A 15782-nucleotide genomic window follows, 5' to 3' on the forward strand; every position below is an offset into this window, starting at 1 on the left:
TTATTTTTGTAATTTTATCAATAATTTTCCTGACTTTCAGCTCTTCTATGAGTTAATCTGCTGTCTTCATTTCCATGTTGTTCTCCCATCCATTTTCTCTGCTAACTGCATTAATGAATGGCTTTCTTTGGAACCAATATATATGCGTCTTTACAAAGTAACTGTGTCATTTACATACAGCTATTTTTTCTTAGTAAAATATTGTCTAGTGAGTTGATCAAAAATTATATTTTTTGTGTCTTACAAATTAGATTCCAGTTTTCTGTTTGAATAAGAATTATTTGTAGCTGATAGAAAACAGAATAAAACTCTTCTTCTGCTACAGAAGATGTCTGCAATATGATGGATGCATTTTTATGTTTTACAGATCTGCTTTTAAATATTGGTGTCAAGCCCTTGATGAAACACTCAACATAGCTGATGTACTTAACAACTGGCAAGAGTTAGATGGCTTTTCAAAAAATGTTACTGACGACTTTACGGATGGAAGTTCTAAACATTTTAGTGAGAAATGTATTTATCAAGCTGGAATTTGGGGGTGCTTGCATGCAGCAGTTTTAGCAGCTAAGATAGCTCAGTAAGTATTTTATTTTTTAATGTATTTCTTTAGATTTTAGAACTCCACACCAACAAATGCCCATCCAAGGCCTTGAGTGCACCTGACATAAATTTAAAAACATATTAAAGAGGAGTTATAAAACAAAATCAGTCAAAGCAGCTGTACTTCTCCTATTACCCTGACCATGTCTCTTGCTAATTAACAGTGAGCATGCCCAATAAAGTATAACTGTAAATTCCCACACTGCATCACCGTTTTTCCTTAAAACAAAAATTAATCCCCCAGCTTCCTCAGCCTTCTTCCAGTTCCCACTCAAGCACATGAACTTTGTAGCATACCCAGAAGGTTAACAGAGTTGAGCTATTTTAGATCAGCATGTGGAGAGTATTCTAAAGGGAAGTGCCCTCCTTAAGAACACTCTGTGGACAGCCCCCTCTCTCAAGCACTGCCCTCTGATTTTAACTGCAGCCATATGGCATAGGGAGGGATCATAGGAATAGAATAATAATATATGTATAAAACATAAAAATCTAATAAATGATTGACAAATTGTAGCCAAAATGACTTTACATCCTTATTAATTTTCAATAGAAACATCAACATTTTCAAGTTAGTGCTCTTAATGAATATTAATATATTGGGGCAAATTTAATGGGGAAAATAGTAATTTTTCTGATTAGTCTTAGATCAGATGAAGTTTTATCTGTTGTGTGCAGGACTACCACAAATAACTATATCAGCCAAGCTATCGTATGCATACTATTAAAAGACCATAGTTAAGATTCTGTTTTGTGCCTCTAAGAGGCACAGCACAGAATTAGCAGCCGGGGGGGGGGGAGGGGCAGGGTCATAGGTGACTTAAACTACCTTTTGTGGCCACTGATCCTGAGCTGCTCTGCAGCCCCAGGTGTAACTTAAGCAGCAGCCTGTCCCTGGCTGCCTTGGGCGACAGTGCACCCGGAATCTCTACAGCACTATGGCCCCACCCACAGTACACTTCCACCCCATGCGAGTGTCACAGTTCAGGGCAACTGCACCTGTATTCCCCTTCCGTGGTCCGCCAAGGGCACCCATGTCAGCAGCCATCACCTGTGTTGGGTAGCAACCCTCATCTGTCTGCCACACTGATATTCCCAGCAAGCCAGACTGCCTAAACACGGTACCATCTCCTGTTTGCTTTCTCTTCAAAGTCTATGGACAGCCTAATGGTCTACAGCTATAAATTACAATATAGCTCTTTATAAGTAAGCACATTTATTCTGAAGGTAAGAGCATTACCAAGAAAGCATATTAAAACAATAAAAGAATCTACATGCATGCTAAAAAGCTTACAAGAGGTCACCGCAACTCCAGTCTCTGGCTCTAAGTGTCACTCCATCAAAACTCACAACTGGGTTTTCCCTGTGGTTACAAGTTCATGATTGTCTCAGATTCAGAACCAGAACAACCAGGAATAATTCAGCCTTTTCCTTTCTATAGCACGGGCCTTTGATCTTGGTCTCATGTAATAGACAATCAGCAGACAGTGACCCCTCCTCAGGGCATATTTTCAAAAGGCTGGGTTTTTGCATTCCCCAGAGATGTGGAATTTGCATTCACCTCCCCCTAGATATTCCCCAGGAAAACCACTTAACACTTTTTGTTCCACAAGTCCATTCTTATCTGGCACATTGTTCAATATAGTCCTTTGATCCTCCAGGTCTGACATATGTAACATATCCCCACACTGGAGGTTACATACAACACTGGCCCACAATTATACATAGCCATTCATTTAATACAATGGACCCCAAAGATACTTAAATTTAATTCAGTTAGGTCTCCCAAGGATGTTGCAGGAAATTGCCATATCTGTCAATTTCCTGCAAATTGTCAATCTGTCAAGCTAGAGCTTGTGAGGGAGTCCTGGGAAACCAGCCTTACAGCTGTCTACCTCAATTCCTGCACTGGGGGAATCCTTCTCCATCAATTTCCAGGGCTTTTAGAGCCCGTTTATGCTGCTCTGGCCCTTTTACCCAAAGTAATGGGTCTGGAGCAGAGGTAAGGATTTTGCCCCATAAAATGCAAAAGATTAAAGCACCTTGCACATATTATACACAGAATAGTGGCCAATCATCATGAAATCTCTGGTGAGATATTATGAGGGGGGATATAACCACATATCTATTTGTTTCTCTTTTTTCTATATAGGTTCTTATACTGCCCTCATCACCATAATATTGAGAACCTTCCAGTAGTTCATTAAGCCATGTGACTTAACATTTTCAGATCTGAAAAACTGCTAGAGTTCATTATTAATAATAATAATGATAGTAGGGAAAAAAAGCTTTGTTAATTAACATAAATTAATGAACACATTCAGATGTCTTGCTTATATGTTATACTTACTCAGGTACATATTGACATCAAATGTGAGACTAAGAACTAAATGCTGCATTTTCTCTGCTATACTCTTTAAGGTAAGGATATATTTTCATTTAGAATTTATTCAGTAGTTGGCATATTGTTTTCAAGGTATAAAGCTCAATAAATGACCAATGATATAAAAATATTCCTGTATCAAATTATGTAGAGTCAAGATTGAAGGTAGATGCCAACGTATGCACATTAAGTTGTGTTCATTATGGGTTTTTTAACATTATTTCTGTATTTTAGTCTCAAAAATTATCATTTCAATAAGAAGTTAGTCTCCCAGAGAAGAAATAAAATATTGAAATGTGAAGATGGCTAAAACATTTGCCAGTCAAATAGATCTTTTTTCCTCTTGAAGTAGGTACCATCAATATCAGCAGGGTGCTTCCTGTCACAGATCACTACAGAGTCTTCATAGATTGTCATACATTTTTAACTAGGTAACTGGGAGTATAGAAACTTTAAAAAAATTCACTGCAGAATGTTTCTTCTGGTAATGCAAAATATTGACTATTCATGCTAAAATTTCAACTGTGTTAGAAGTTTCTTCTAAAAGGTATGGCAGTGCATTCAAATGAATAAAAAATTCACTTACAAAGAAAGTAAGATCCTTAAATTAAGAATGCAACCTTTTGGAAACAAAGCCAGGAGTAAAGATGTTTCTATATACTCTGGGAATGGAGATTTGAGGCATTTCTAAAAACAGGGATCCTGAAAGAGGGATCACAAATATCCTGTCAACTGGACTTCTCATAGGCACAGGGGTCTATGCTAATAGATACCAATGCAAATCAGGAACTTAATCAGCTTCATCCAAAAAAATTGAGACTAGAAAATTTGTAGAATTATTTTAATCACGTGCATCATCCTAGGATCCTTATTCTGCAGCCTGATCCATGAGGATAGAACCCATTCAGACTGAAGCCCTGTTAACTTCACCAAGAATAGAAACCAAATCCTAACACTTGAGCAAAAGGAGAATTTCCATTATCTATTAGCGCTATAGCGCCTGTGATACAATGCTGAAAATTGTTGAATCCATGCATCAGAGAGCAATAGTATTAGCCAGATCATCACAGTATTATCCTATTGGAAATACTTGTGCATGACTGGAGTAGGACCTGCCCTAGTTCATTCAGATGGCTGTAGCTTGGTGGAAGAGTGTGCTGCAAAATGTGATCAGTCCACTGTCATGGTACCTGACAAGGCTAAAGTCCCGTAACTTATTGTTTGGTTTGGAAGGTTGTTTTATAACATGGTTTCCTCTTTCTGGTATAGTCTTTAATCTAGTTACTGTCCCAGGTTTATGCTACCTATTTTGTGTTTCACATTGCTGCATGAATCTATAAACAGTAAGGCCATGTCTGCACTAGTGCGCTTACAGTGGCACAGCTGTACTGATGCAGCTGCGCCACTGAAGATCACTCATGTAGATGTTCTATGCCAATGGGAAAGAGCTCTCCCATCGACATAATAGAACCACCTCCATGAGTGGCAGTGGCTATGTTGGCTGGAGAGGCTTTCCCACCAACATAGCGCTGTGCACACTTACCACTTGTGCCGGTGAAACGCATGTCGCTCAAGAGTGTGTTTTTTCACATCCCTGAGCGACATAGTTTTTGCCGACGTAAGTGGTAGTGTAGACATGGCAAGTCTCTAGGCCATGAGTGCTAATTGTGATGTCATAGACTCTGTATAGGAGGAATTTTCAATTTCAGAGGCAACATTTCTATCTTGTACAATACTCGCCCTTCTACAAATTTTGCCCCTTAAAATCCATTTAAGATGGATCAACTTTAGTAAACAACTCAAAGAAAACACATTTTCCCTATTTAACTTACTGTCCATGTGTCATAAACAGTACTATTCTGTGGCTTGCTCTTGGATAGCAAAGATGCTGGCAGGCAGGATGATGGCCATCACTATCCAGGATGTTCCCACTCCCTAGGGCTCTCTCCTCAGCTTTTTCACTTTGACTCCCCCCTCACTCAGCAGGCACAGGAGGTCAAGGTTCATGTCTTCAAATAACCGCCATTTCTCTCTTGACCAGAGAAGACTAAAATAGAAAAAAGGGAAAAAACCTCCCATTGGTTCTGCCTCTTACAGTAGCATTTTTACCTTGGGACTGCTATTGTTATTTCTGCTCTCAATGAGAGAAATCTCACCTACCTCAGTGAAACAAGGAGGTGGCTGAAGCAGTGTCCTGAGCTGTGACAGACAAAACCTGCCCCTCAGCTTGCCTAAAGGTGGTAGTGACTCTTCCAGGAGCAGCAGGAAGTTGGTGGAGTCACAGGCTGTGAAAGACCAAACCAGCCTGCTAAGCTTGTGCAAAAGAGAGAGAAGCCTTCCTGTGGGGAAAGATACTCTCCATAAAGAGATGTTTTAAGACTTCCATGAGGTAAGGAATCTCAACAAGCCCTTCCTCCTTGTTTTCCCTGGCTCCTGAAGTGCTTGAATGAGTCATTAATTCCTTCCTGTATGCTATCAGAAGGCATTACCCTCTTCTCCCAGGGGTTACCCGACACATTTTCAAGAGGCTCTCTGGAAATTTACTATTATACTTCTTCCACTCTTTCTAAAGTCTTGTTTGGATGTGCTCTGACTTGGAGAGCTGAGCCCTAAACCCCATTAGGAATGTTTCTTAGCAGGAAGTGGAATATTTGCTGAGGCTTCTTTTGTGGTAATTTTGTTTATTGGGATGGATGTGTGTGGGGTGTGTGTGTGTGTGTGTGTGTGTGTGTGTGTTTGTTTTTGTCTGTTTATTGCAGACTTCCCTCCCAGTCCTGAGTCAACAAATAACTAAGACTACTAGCATCTTTCCCTTTGCCACGCAACTGGTTGTTATAAATCTGCTCAGGGACTGCATAGGTTCCCAGAAAATTCTGAAGGAGGAGAGGAGAGAATTAGAGAGCAGGAAAATACTGGATGATGATGATGATGATGATGATAGTCATCCTGCCTGTCAGAGCAAGTGATGAGACAAGAAGAACACAGAAAAAGCCACTGAAAGCAAATTAGCAGTAATTTTGAATTTAATTTACCTTGAATATAATTTACTTGTCCAGACAAACAGACATTCTTTGTGGCTTTTCTGGACCTAGATCTGCTTCTGTGCTTTGCTCAGTGTCATCTGATACTCTCTTCTATCCATCTACAGCCGGATCCCTTACTCTATCAAGGTTCAGACATGAAAACATTAATCATTCCTCTACAATTTTGCATGGTTTCATTTGGAGCCAGGTGAAATATAGAAGTTGACTGAATTTCATTTTGAGTTTTGGGAATTGTTCGTCCTTTTTTATGCTTCACAGCTGCATATATACTTACAAATATGTCATTTTTATTATTTTCAGACATTGTTTAAAGTCTCTGTTCCACATCCCACAGCTGATTGTGACTTTGCACAATATGAAATACACAAACTTATTCCTGGCATTGATTTGTTCTCTGATCGCTACAGAGCTGATGTCTCCACTGTAGTTGCAAGTCTGAGTTTTCTTATATTTGAATTGCATTGTGCAAAGCAAAATCTAATAGTAAGTACTATTCAAAAACATATATGAATGAATTGTAAGTCATCATATTTAATAGAAAATTGTTATGCTTAATCTGTTGTGGGTACCTTGCATGTTTTGGAGAGAGCCCTTGTTATCTTTGTCGGCTGTTGGTCTGGGGCCTGTTGCAACAGGGTCATGGAACAGAGTTCTGCATTTTTTAATCCCTTAGGGCAGAGATTCTCAAACCGGGGTGTGTGTATGCCCCGGGAAGGAGGGTGCCCCTGGGGGCATCATGGAATGTATTTGGGGGGACGGGCGGTGAGAAGCTTTAGGGGGAAAAAAACTTTCTGCAGACATTGAGCAGCTGGAGAGTGGCGGCTGCTGGCCGAGCGCCCAGCTCTGAAGGCAGCGCCACCACCAGCAGCAGCAGAGAAGTAAGGGTGGCAATACCATACCTTGCCACCCATCATATTTCTGCTATGCTGCTGGCGGTGGTGCTGCCTTCAGAGGTGGGCACCTGGGCAGCAGCCACCGCTCTCTGCTTTGCCTTCAGAGTTGTGTGGCCAGAGAGTGACGGCTGCTGTCTGGGTGCCTGGGGCCGGGAGCGCATAAACTACTACAGACACAAAGAAGGGGGGCATGATCAAATAAGTTTGAGAATGACTGCCTTAAGGTCTATACATTAAGGTCTGTACACATTTTGGGTGTGTAAGGTCAGCGATACTGATGTATTATTTCATGCCATGATGTTAAAAGAAGTGTTGATGGAATATTGTAATGGTCTCTCCCTTTCTCTCTCTCTCATTTATTTCCTCCCTCCTTGAAAGTGTCAGTACTAGTCAATGATTAGAGCTAAGCTCAGGCATAGAAGTGCTTTTCACATGAAGCCAGATGCAGAGATAAACTAGGATTTTATCCAGTTTACAAATGGAATTGGCTGCAGAGCTAAACAACCACTGTGCTTATGCTGTGTCCTCCTAAGTAGATGCAGCTGCTGGCTTTTCTACCACTCACGGTGTGTCCAGGTTGTCAGTGGATTACAATTTGTTAGCATAGATAGGGCACTTGTACATGACAGGAAGCCAAAATTGCATTGTGTGTCTACTGTTCCTAAGCACTTTGGAGGAAAACACATAATATATGTGATTTCAAAAGCCGCTGTACTCCAAGAGTGAGTGTAAATGCAATATATTCAAAGCACATTAGAGAACTTTAATTATAGATTCAGTAAGTAAGTTACTTTAGTTTTGTTTTCCCCACTCTCATTTTCTCTTCCTTCTCTTAAAGATCTGTCTTCACTACTTCCCTCCCTTATTGATTATCTTTACTAGAGCCCTGCACGGGACTGTTTCTTTAATTCTGCTTCTGTCTCACCCTGCAATACCCTAAGTTGCTTAATATATATACAAATGGAATTCAGATACAATTTTATCACTAAAAGAATAAAACAAATCTTGTTTAAACTATGTAAGAAATACTTTAACTCCTGTTATAATAGACAGCAAATTTCTTTCTGTCCCTCGCTTAAGTATTGAAACCTTTATTTTAAAAAAAAAAGAAAAACTTGCTTTACTTTGCCACAGTCTCTTTTTTTTGCCCACCCAATCGCATCCGCAACAAAGTACATTTTACCTTCTTCTGCTATTATGACAGCAGGTCCTGCTGCAAGGCTCTGGTCTGTACCCCTGCCCTCCACCAAGTTCCTTCCCATTTTCCACTTTAATTCTGTCCCCTCCTAGCCTCCAGGTTAATTTTATTCTATACAGATTGCTTCTTTCTCTCCTACTTTAATGAAACACACTCTCACCTGCTTATCAATCTTAGAGAGCAGATTGCTAGTTGAAGAAGTACTTCACACACCTCTTTATGCACATCTATAGACACATTGCTCCTGTATCAGGTAGAGTAGCTAGTCGGCCATAGATCAGAGGCACTGCAATAGCAGTACCAGCAGGGCAAGAGCTACATTTCCACCATATTGTACAGTATAATCAGTTGTGGGACTGTTTTGGACAATGGACACCATTAAAGCACACTTAAAGTGAGGTCAAATTTGGCTCCAGATTTTGGTTCGATAAAATAATATTTTACAGAATATATTTTTTTCAGAAATATTTTAAATTTGTAGAGAAAACATTTCAAGAACAAACTAAGATTCCCTTGAGGACTTTGTAATACAGACACAGCACTATTAAACTAGTTCATGAGAACCGTAAAGTGACATTGACAAGAAAATAACTATAAGCCAAAGTAACACTGCCTAGCTTGTTTTCATTGTCCACACTGAAAGAAAATTAAAAAGAAAGAACAGTATAAGTGGTTAACAGTAAAGCAGATTACAAAAGTTCTTTCAATGTTAATCCAAATATGATTTTTAACCTGAGTATATTTTAATCTGTAAATAGTGAACAACGTTTATTTATTATTGCAGGACTGGGTCCTAGTACATTATACTTTTTTGTGTGAGTTACCCTTAGATCAGCAGTTGAATTGAAATTAATGGGACTGTGTGGATAGTTAAATATTAATCACATAAGTAAAGATTATAGGATCAAGCATTTACCTTTTATTAACTTTGTCTAATAAAAATAATTTAGATCAAGAGACACATTCACTGTTGGATAAGCAGGTCCAACTCAACTGAGCCTTGTCAGGATTCAATTTGTATTCTAATCTAAATAGTTTAAATTAGAAAATTATTATATTTGACTAGGTATTTACTATTTTATAATGTCATCGGTATCGTTTTATCCTTTTAGTGATTGTTTTAGAAAACTTTTGGCATCAGAGTGCAGACTCTTTGAGCAACCCTGTGTACTAAATTCTTTCAAGTAGATGTACTCTCTTATGGTACATCAAACACCCCTGAGCTAAGAGGACAATTTTGAGGAAACTTTAAATTCTGTTGTATTGATCAGATGGAAGACAGTGCTCTTAAGAATAGTAGGATTGGCTTTAGCCATTTACAGAATTTTGTCAAGTATCCATTCTTCATAGAACACAAGAGAAGCAGTTCTGAAGAAGATATCAAGCCAGGATGGCAATGGAAGTACCAGCACTATAAATTAGGCTACTTTCATGTGTTTTCTTTAATGTACAGTCTTTGCAGTACTGTATTTTTGTATTGGCAGACTTTCTGGCTTTTATGTCTAGACCGCCTAACATTTTTTTCTGCAGGTTTTGCCACTGTTTACATTGTACCAATACTTTGTTTCTGAAATTTGTCGGGACCCGGTTAAATGTATTGAAGGAAGAATCCTCAAGGTAATGTAAAACTTTCTAGCTCCTACAACATATTACATTTTTGAATAAACTTTTCATTTAACTTTATTACTAAATGTAATTGATTTACTGTTGCTTGGTATATAACATTGTGCCATGAACTGTAAAAGATATACTTTATACTTGAGTTCTTGTTCAATATTTCTTCTCTCGATGAGCATCTTGATGGAATGAGAGTCCTTTGTGATTGAAATCACTATTATTTTTTATTATTGTCTTTACTAATCAAGACTCCTACAATAGTCAAAAATATGAACATAACATATTCCCTCTGAGTCTGGCCGTTTTCTTTGGCAAACATTGATTGTTCTTCGAGTGGTGTCCCGGTGTGTGCTCCACTCTAGGTGTTGGTGCGTCCCTGCGCCGGAGATCAGAGATTTTTCGCAGCAGTACTCGGTCAGGGGAAGGGCGCGCACAGGAGCTGTCTTGTGCAGCCATTGGTGTCTCCTGTAGCGCGCAGACCCCCGACCGTCCCCTCAGTTCCTTCTCAACCGTCCTCGGCTGCAGACGGAGCTCTCCTTGATACTTTCTGGAGAAAAAAAAAAGTTACATAGGAACTTATTAGTCTATACTTAGTTACATAGTTTTGTTAGTTCCTCTTAGAGGATTTTCTTCAACAAAAATAATTTCTTTACTTAGTTCTCCATTTACAAATAGCTCTATGGTTTACCACATCAATTAACTCCCACCCTCATCTATCGGGGGGGGGGGGAGGGCTCAACGGGGTTTAAAAGTGTGACTCCTGCCGTGAACCAATGCCGGTCTCTGACGGCCACACATCCTACATCCGCTGTCTGGGAGAAACTCATATCTCCCAGAAATGCATACACTGCAGCAACTTGAAGTCAAGAGCAAGTCGCGATAGGGATCTTGGTTTGAAAATGCTTCTGATGGAGAAATCCTTCCAACTTCCACAAGAGACGTCCTCCAGGGAGTTTCATAAACCGAGATCCCTAAGCAATGATAAGGCTCCGACTTCCAAAACTATCAGGAAGCGAGCCTCGACCTCTCCAACAAGAGACTCTCCCAAAAAGAGAGCTTCCCTAGCGAGGTCTTTACCCTCAGTGCTCCACTCATCCAGAGAGATTACTTATGAGGCACCGGGCTCCTCCAGCACCGTCCCTCAGCGGACCTCTGCCGAGCCCCAACGCGCAGCACTGGAGTCAAGATGTCTCCTGCTCTTTAATTTTTTTTTAAATATGGAGTGTACGTGAATGTGGCTGTCCTTATTCACTTCCTTACTCACTGTCAACACCAGTAATGTCATCAAGAACATTGTCATAACTTTTGGAATAGGTTTGTCACTTCATTTGTACTCCTGCTAAAGTTCTTTAAATCTTAGTGTGAGAGCATTTTTAAAAATAGCATAACTTGTAAGTGAAAGTGTTCTATTATAGAGTTTGGATAACTCAAGGAAATTATGAGGATTGTGGAGAGGGGTGAGTACATTGATTTGGATAAAATATAGTTCATTGACTTGAACTATAACTATAAAGTTCTAACCAAATCTGAACCCTAATTGAATTTTTTTTTCAGTTTTGGAGAAAGTTTGTTTATTTTATTGTTGTTACATGAGATCTTCAGCTTTTGGGTTCATTTATTCAGTACAAGATATATAGGATAGCTGTCTAGCAGAGAACATTCTCCATTAAATTGTGTCCATTTTAAATGGTCAAACTTTGGGTCAAAATTGACGATTTCCCTTTTAATATAATGTATTGTAAGGAAATGGAATGACTAAGAAAAGGCACTAAAACTAAATCTCAGTTTCTTATTTCTTTAAAGATTAAAGTACTTACAGATTTAGGATTTTTTGCGGAGGCTTTCTGTGAACTGTGTCTGCTCAATCGTGGCGAAAAAATTCCCTGGAAAGTACCTGCAGGCTACAGACTTATTGGGAAAATGATGGTAAAATATGCATGCTTGGATTATATTTATACCCTTACTTGGTTCTCCTTCATAGAATTATAAAGATCCAAAACCTTTACAAGCAGTAGAGCCATTACTAGTTCCTGAAATTACGAGTACTCCAGCATCATGCAATAAGCAGTTTAGGTGACATGCACTGAATGGGGGAGAAAACCATACATTGAACAGCGAAGACAAAAAAAAATTTTGAATACCTTTCTTGTTCACTGTGTGTCATCCAGCCTATACAATGAGTAAGGCAGGCGTCTTGCAGAAAAAAATAAAAAGAGTATGTGACCATGTAGTTTAAGGCTATAGGTGAAATCCTAGCCTTATTTCAGTCTATGGCAAAATTCCCATTGACTTCAGTGATGCCAGGATTTCATCCTTTCTTATAATGCATATGCACAAAGGGACAGAGTTCAGGATATATGTACTTGGGTATCTCCTGATCTTGAAACATTTTATTTTGCAACTTTAACATTCCTTGCATGTAATTTCATGTAAAGAGTGTGTGTGTGTGTGTGTGTGTGTGTGTGTACTTTGGTGTCCAAAACAAAGGTCTGATAGCCTGATTAGTTCTGTTGTTTGTCATTTGAGGATTAGAATCACCCAGGCTAGATTAAAAAATAAACTAACGAGTTACAAATCATATCTTTTCACTTCCTGAGTTCTTTAATTACCTTCAGTTAACATTATTTTCCTCTCTTCCTTTTAATATTTGGTTACCATTTTTAGCATTTCACTATCGGAGAAGCTTGTAGCCCTTTTAAAGGGGCCACTGTCATTTTGGAATCCAGTCAGTCTGGAAAGATGAGTACAAATTAGTTTTACATACCAAATATGCCCCCAAGTTCCTCGAAAATTTTGTAGCATTACAATTACATGCTCTTTTTGAAAATGTTTTTATTCCTCTGTTTGTGTGAGAAGCTAACACAGGCAACAGGGGAAAATGACTGACTGTGGGGAAACAGTGAAACTGACTACAGAGGCAGTGACATCAAATGCACAAAAGGCTAGATTCTGATTTCCATTCCACCAGTCATAGGTGCCGACTCCGTGGGTGCTCCGGGGCTGGGAGCACCCACAGGGAAAAATTAGTGGCAAGCTCCTACGCCCCACCTCCTCCTCTGCCTCCTTCCCTGAGCACGCCGTGTCCCCCGCTCCTCCACCTACCTCCCAGTGCTTCCCACCGTGCTTGGAGGGCGGGGGAGGAGTGGGAATGTGGCGTGCTCAGGGGAGGATGTGGGGAAGAGGCGGGGCCAGGGCGGGGATTTGGGGAAGGAGTCGGAATAGGGGTAGGGAGGGGGCGGAGTTAGGGTGGGGCCTTTGGGGAAGGGGTTGGAATGGGGCCGGGGCAGGGGTGGAGTTGGGGGGGGGGTTGAGCACCCACAGGCGGGAGCAGAAGTCGGCGCCTATGCCACCAGTGTTGTTGAGACCAGAATTGGGGCTAAGTAAAACCGATTACAAAGTAGCTGAAAATATACAAAATGTCAAAAACACAAATAATCTAAAAAAAAAAAAAAAAGGAGAAAAAAATCTTCCTTTCCCCATTTTATTGTGTAGTAATCTTAGGTTTCATATGAAACATTACTTAAATGAAAAGTGTTCACGCAGAAAGATGATCTTATTTAAAATTGCCAACATTTCTTTCAAACAAATGCCATAGGAAGACACTTAATGGGTTAAGAAGCTGAAAGTCTTACAAGAGTAAGATACCAGTGTTGTTTCCTAAAGAGAGAGAGCATATTGCACCCCCACTCGTTTGGACCTTAGAGGACACCAGTACCATTAGTGATATTTTCTTTGGCCCTCTGGGAATCTTCATTATTCAGAGCAGCACTTAAACATGTGCTCAGCCACACTGAAGTCAATTGCATTTGAACACATGCTTAAATCCGTTTCTGAACTGAGGCTTACATGACAATATAGCATGTGACACTGTACCATTACATTGGTTTCCCCCAAGTTCCTTGTAAGATCATCAGCAACTCATTCATCATTCATTGTTACATTTTAATTACAGTCTTTTCAGAAATTCGACTCATCAAAACCCCTCCTGACGAATGCAAACTTACAGGTAAGAAAACAACTTTGTCTCATAGAACTAAAATATTAGTGCAGAGCATGACTATTCACCTGCATAGTACCTGTTAGAGTCAATAGGAATTATGTGACCTGGAGAATATACCTATTTCTGTGCTTTCTATACAACTTTGTATTGTCCATTATATGCCTCTGTAAAGGTTTTCTTTTATTATTATTATTATTATTTATTTATTTATTTTATGTTAATAACACTCTTTAGCACTTCATAAACATTAAATTTCACAACAGGCATCTTTGAATAGAGGTTAGTGTCACTGTGCCTCAGTGGGTCATAACAAAATACCAGATTCAGGACAAATGCTAAGAAATAGGGCAGACACACTGCAAAACTGGTGGTTATTCTTCCATGAGAAATTCCAAACAAGCAACAAAAGTAAATTTCTGTCTTACTACACTGGCTAACAAGAAGTCAGAAATGCAGTCTCCTTAGGTATTGCAGTCCTTGTTTCAACTCCCATGCACTAGACTTAATGATGAGTGGTTATTTAAAACCAATTTCATCAACCAAAGGGCTCTTCTGATTCCAAAGGACCAGCCACACGCCCAGGTCAATATATAACTTAGATCTTACCCTAGAATCATGCTGTTGCCATTCCTTTAGTATCTAATATCTAAAGGTTTATTTATAAGAGAAAAGAAGAGAGAGTTAAAATTGGTTAAAGGAATCAAATACATACAATAATTACAAAGTTCTTGGATCAGGCTTGAAGCAGTGATGAAAAAAACTGCTGGCTTGTTAAGTCTCTGGTTGCTTCCAAATGATTAGAAGGTCCTCAGTCCTTTGATTAGAATACTCCCATTAATATAAGTTCATAGTCCAGAGATCAGAGCAGGAAAGAGGCCAAATGGAGATGTTTCCTGGGCCTTTTATACTTTCTGCCATATGTTGGGAACTTCATTGTCCCAAACAAAGCCCTCAGCACAGTTAGTGGAAAAGTACAGCCACAATATGTAGTCCAGCGTCACATGAGCTGGTCACATGCCCTTGCATACTTCGATGAGTCATAGCAGGGGCCATTACCCATATTCTGACTGGAACATCCACAGGAAAAAACAACAGAGAGTCTTGTGGCACCTTTAAGACTAACAGATGTATTGGAGCATAAGCTTTCGTGGGTGAATACCCACTTTGTCAGACGCATGTGGGTATTCACCCACGAAAGCTTATGCTCCAATACATCTGTTAGTCTTAAAGATGCCACAAGACTCTCTGTTGCTTTTTACAGATCCAGACTAACACGGCTACCCCTCTGATACTTGACATCCACAGGAAAGTCCATCAGGTGGGGGATAAGCTTCTTCCATGGCCCACTGTGTTTGTTGATGGGCTATCAACTTGAATACTCCATTCACAATGTTCTGGCTAGATTGGATGTAAACCACCTGGTGGGTGTTACCCAGGAGCAAACACTTTTGAAATACAGGTACATAGTCAATATTCATAACTTCATGAATACATGCATGATACATGCATACTGTAACGGGACGACAACTCACCGGCACAGAGCCTCCTGCTGGTTGTCCAGGGAATTAGCTCTTTTCCAGCTCGGAGCGCTCTCTGCAGGCCGGCTGATGTCTTGCCTGCCACTGGCCCCCATGCCCCTCCCTTCCAGGCCAGAGCTCCCCAGCTCCTCTGGCCTTCCCCCAGCCCTGCTCCACTCTAGGCACTCTGTTCAGCTCCCAGCAGCCAGGCCCATCCCTCTTAACAGCTAGAGAGAGACTGTCTCTGCTTCTGGCCCACTGCCCTCTTATAAGGGCCAGCTGGGCCCTGATTCAGCTGGCTGCAGTTGTGGCTGCTTTCTCAATCAGCCCAGCCTTTCCCCTGCCACAGCCCTCTCCCAGGGCTGTTTTAAGCCCTTCGGGGCAGGAGCGGGGTAACCACCCTGCAACACATACACACAGGATAATCATATTCAACAAATCATAACTTTTCCATTGACACCTTACATGACATACTTTGCACAAGATTTGTTGTGATTGCAGTGGTAGCAACAATAATATACATGGTCATATTT

The 15782-nt window shown here is 40.2% G+C and overlaps 1 protein-coding gene across 1 annotated transcript in view; it reads left to right on the top strand.

The window, feature by feature from the left end:
• CFAP54 (cilia and flagella associated protein 54) overlaps positions 1–15782 on the top strand; it is a 215509-nt gene that overhangs the window by 134300 nt on the left and 65427 nt on the right. Inside the window, exons 44-49 of the mRNA XM_065423873.1 lie at positions 368–577; positions 2952–3018; positions 6325–6507; positions 9646–9732; positions 11536–11658; positions 13685–13738. Coding sequence (XP_065279945.1) covers positions 368–577; positions 2952–3018; positions 6325–6507; positions 9646–9732; positions 11536–11658; positions 13685–13738 — 724 coding nt within the window. The remainder of the gene's footprint in view (positions 1–367; positions 578–2951; positions 3019–6324; positions 6508–9645; positions 9733–11535; positions 11659–13684; positions 13739–15782) is intronic.

The sequence above is a fragment of the Emys orbicularis genome, chromosome 1 (genome assembly GCF_028017835.1).
Source record: "Emys orbicularis isolate rEmyOrb1 chromosome 1, rEmyOrb1.hap1, whole genome shotgun sequence".
NCBI classification, from domain to species: domain Eukaryota; kingdom Metazoa; phylum Chordata; order Testudines; family Emydidae; genus Emys; species Emys orbicularis.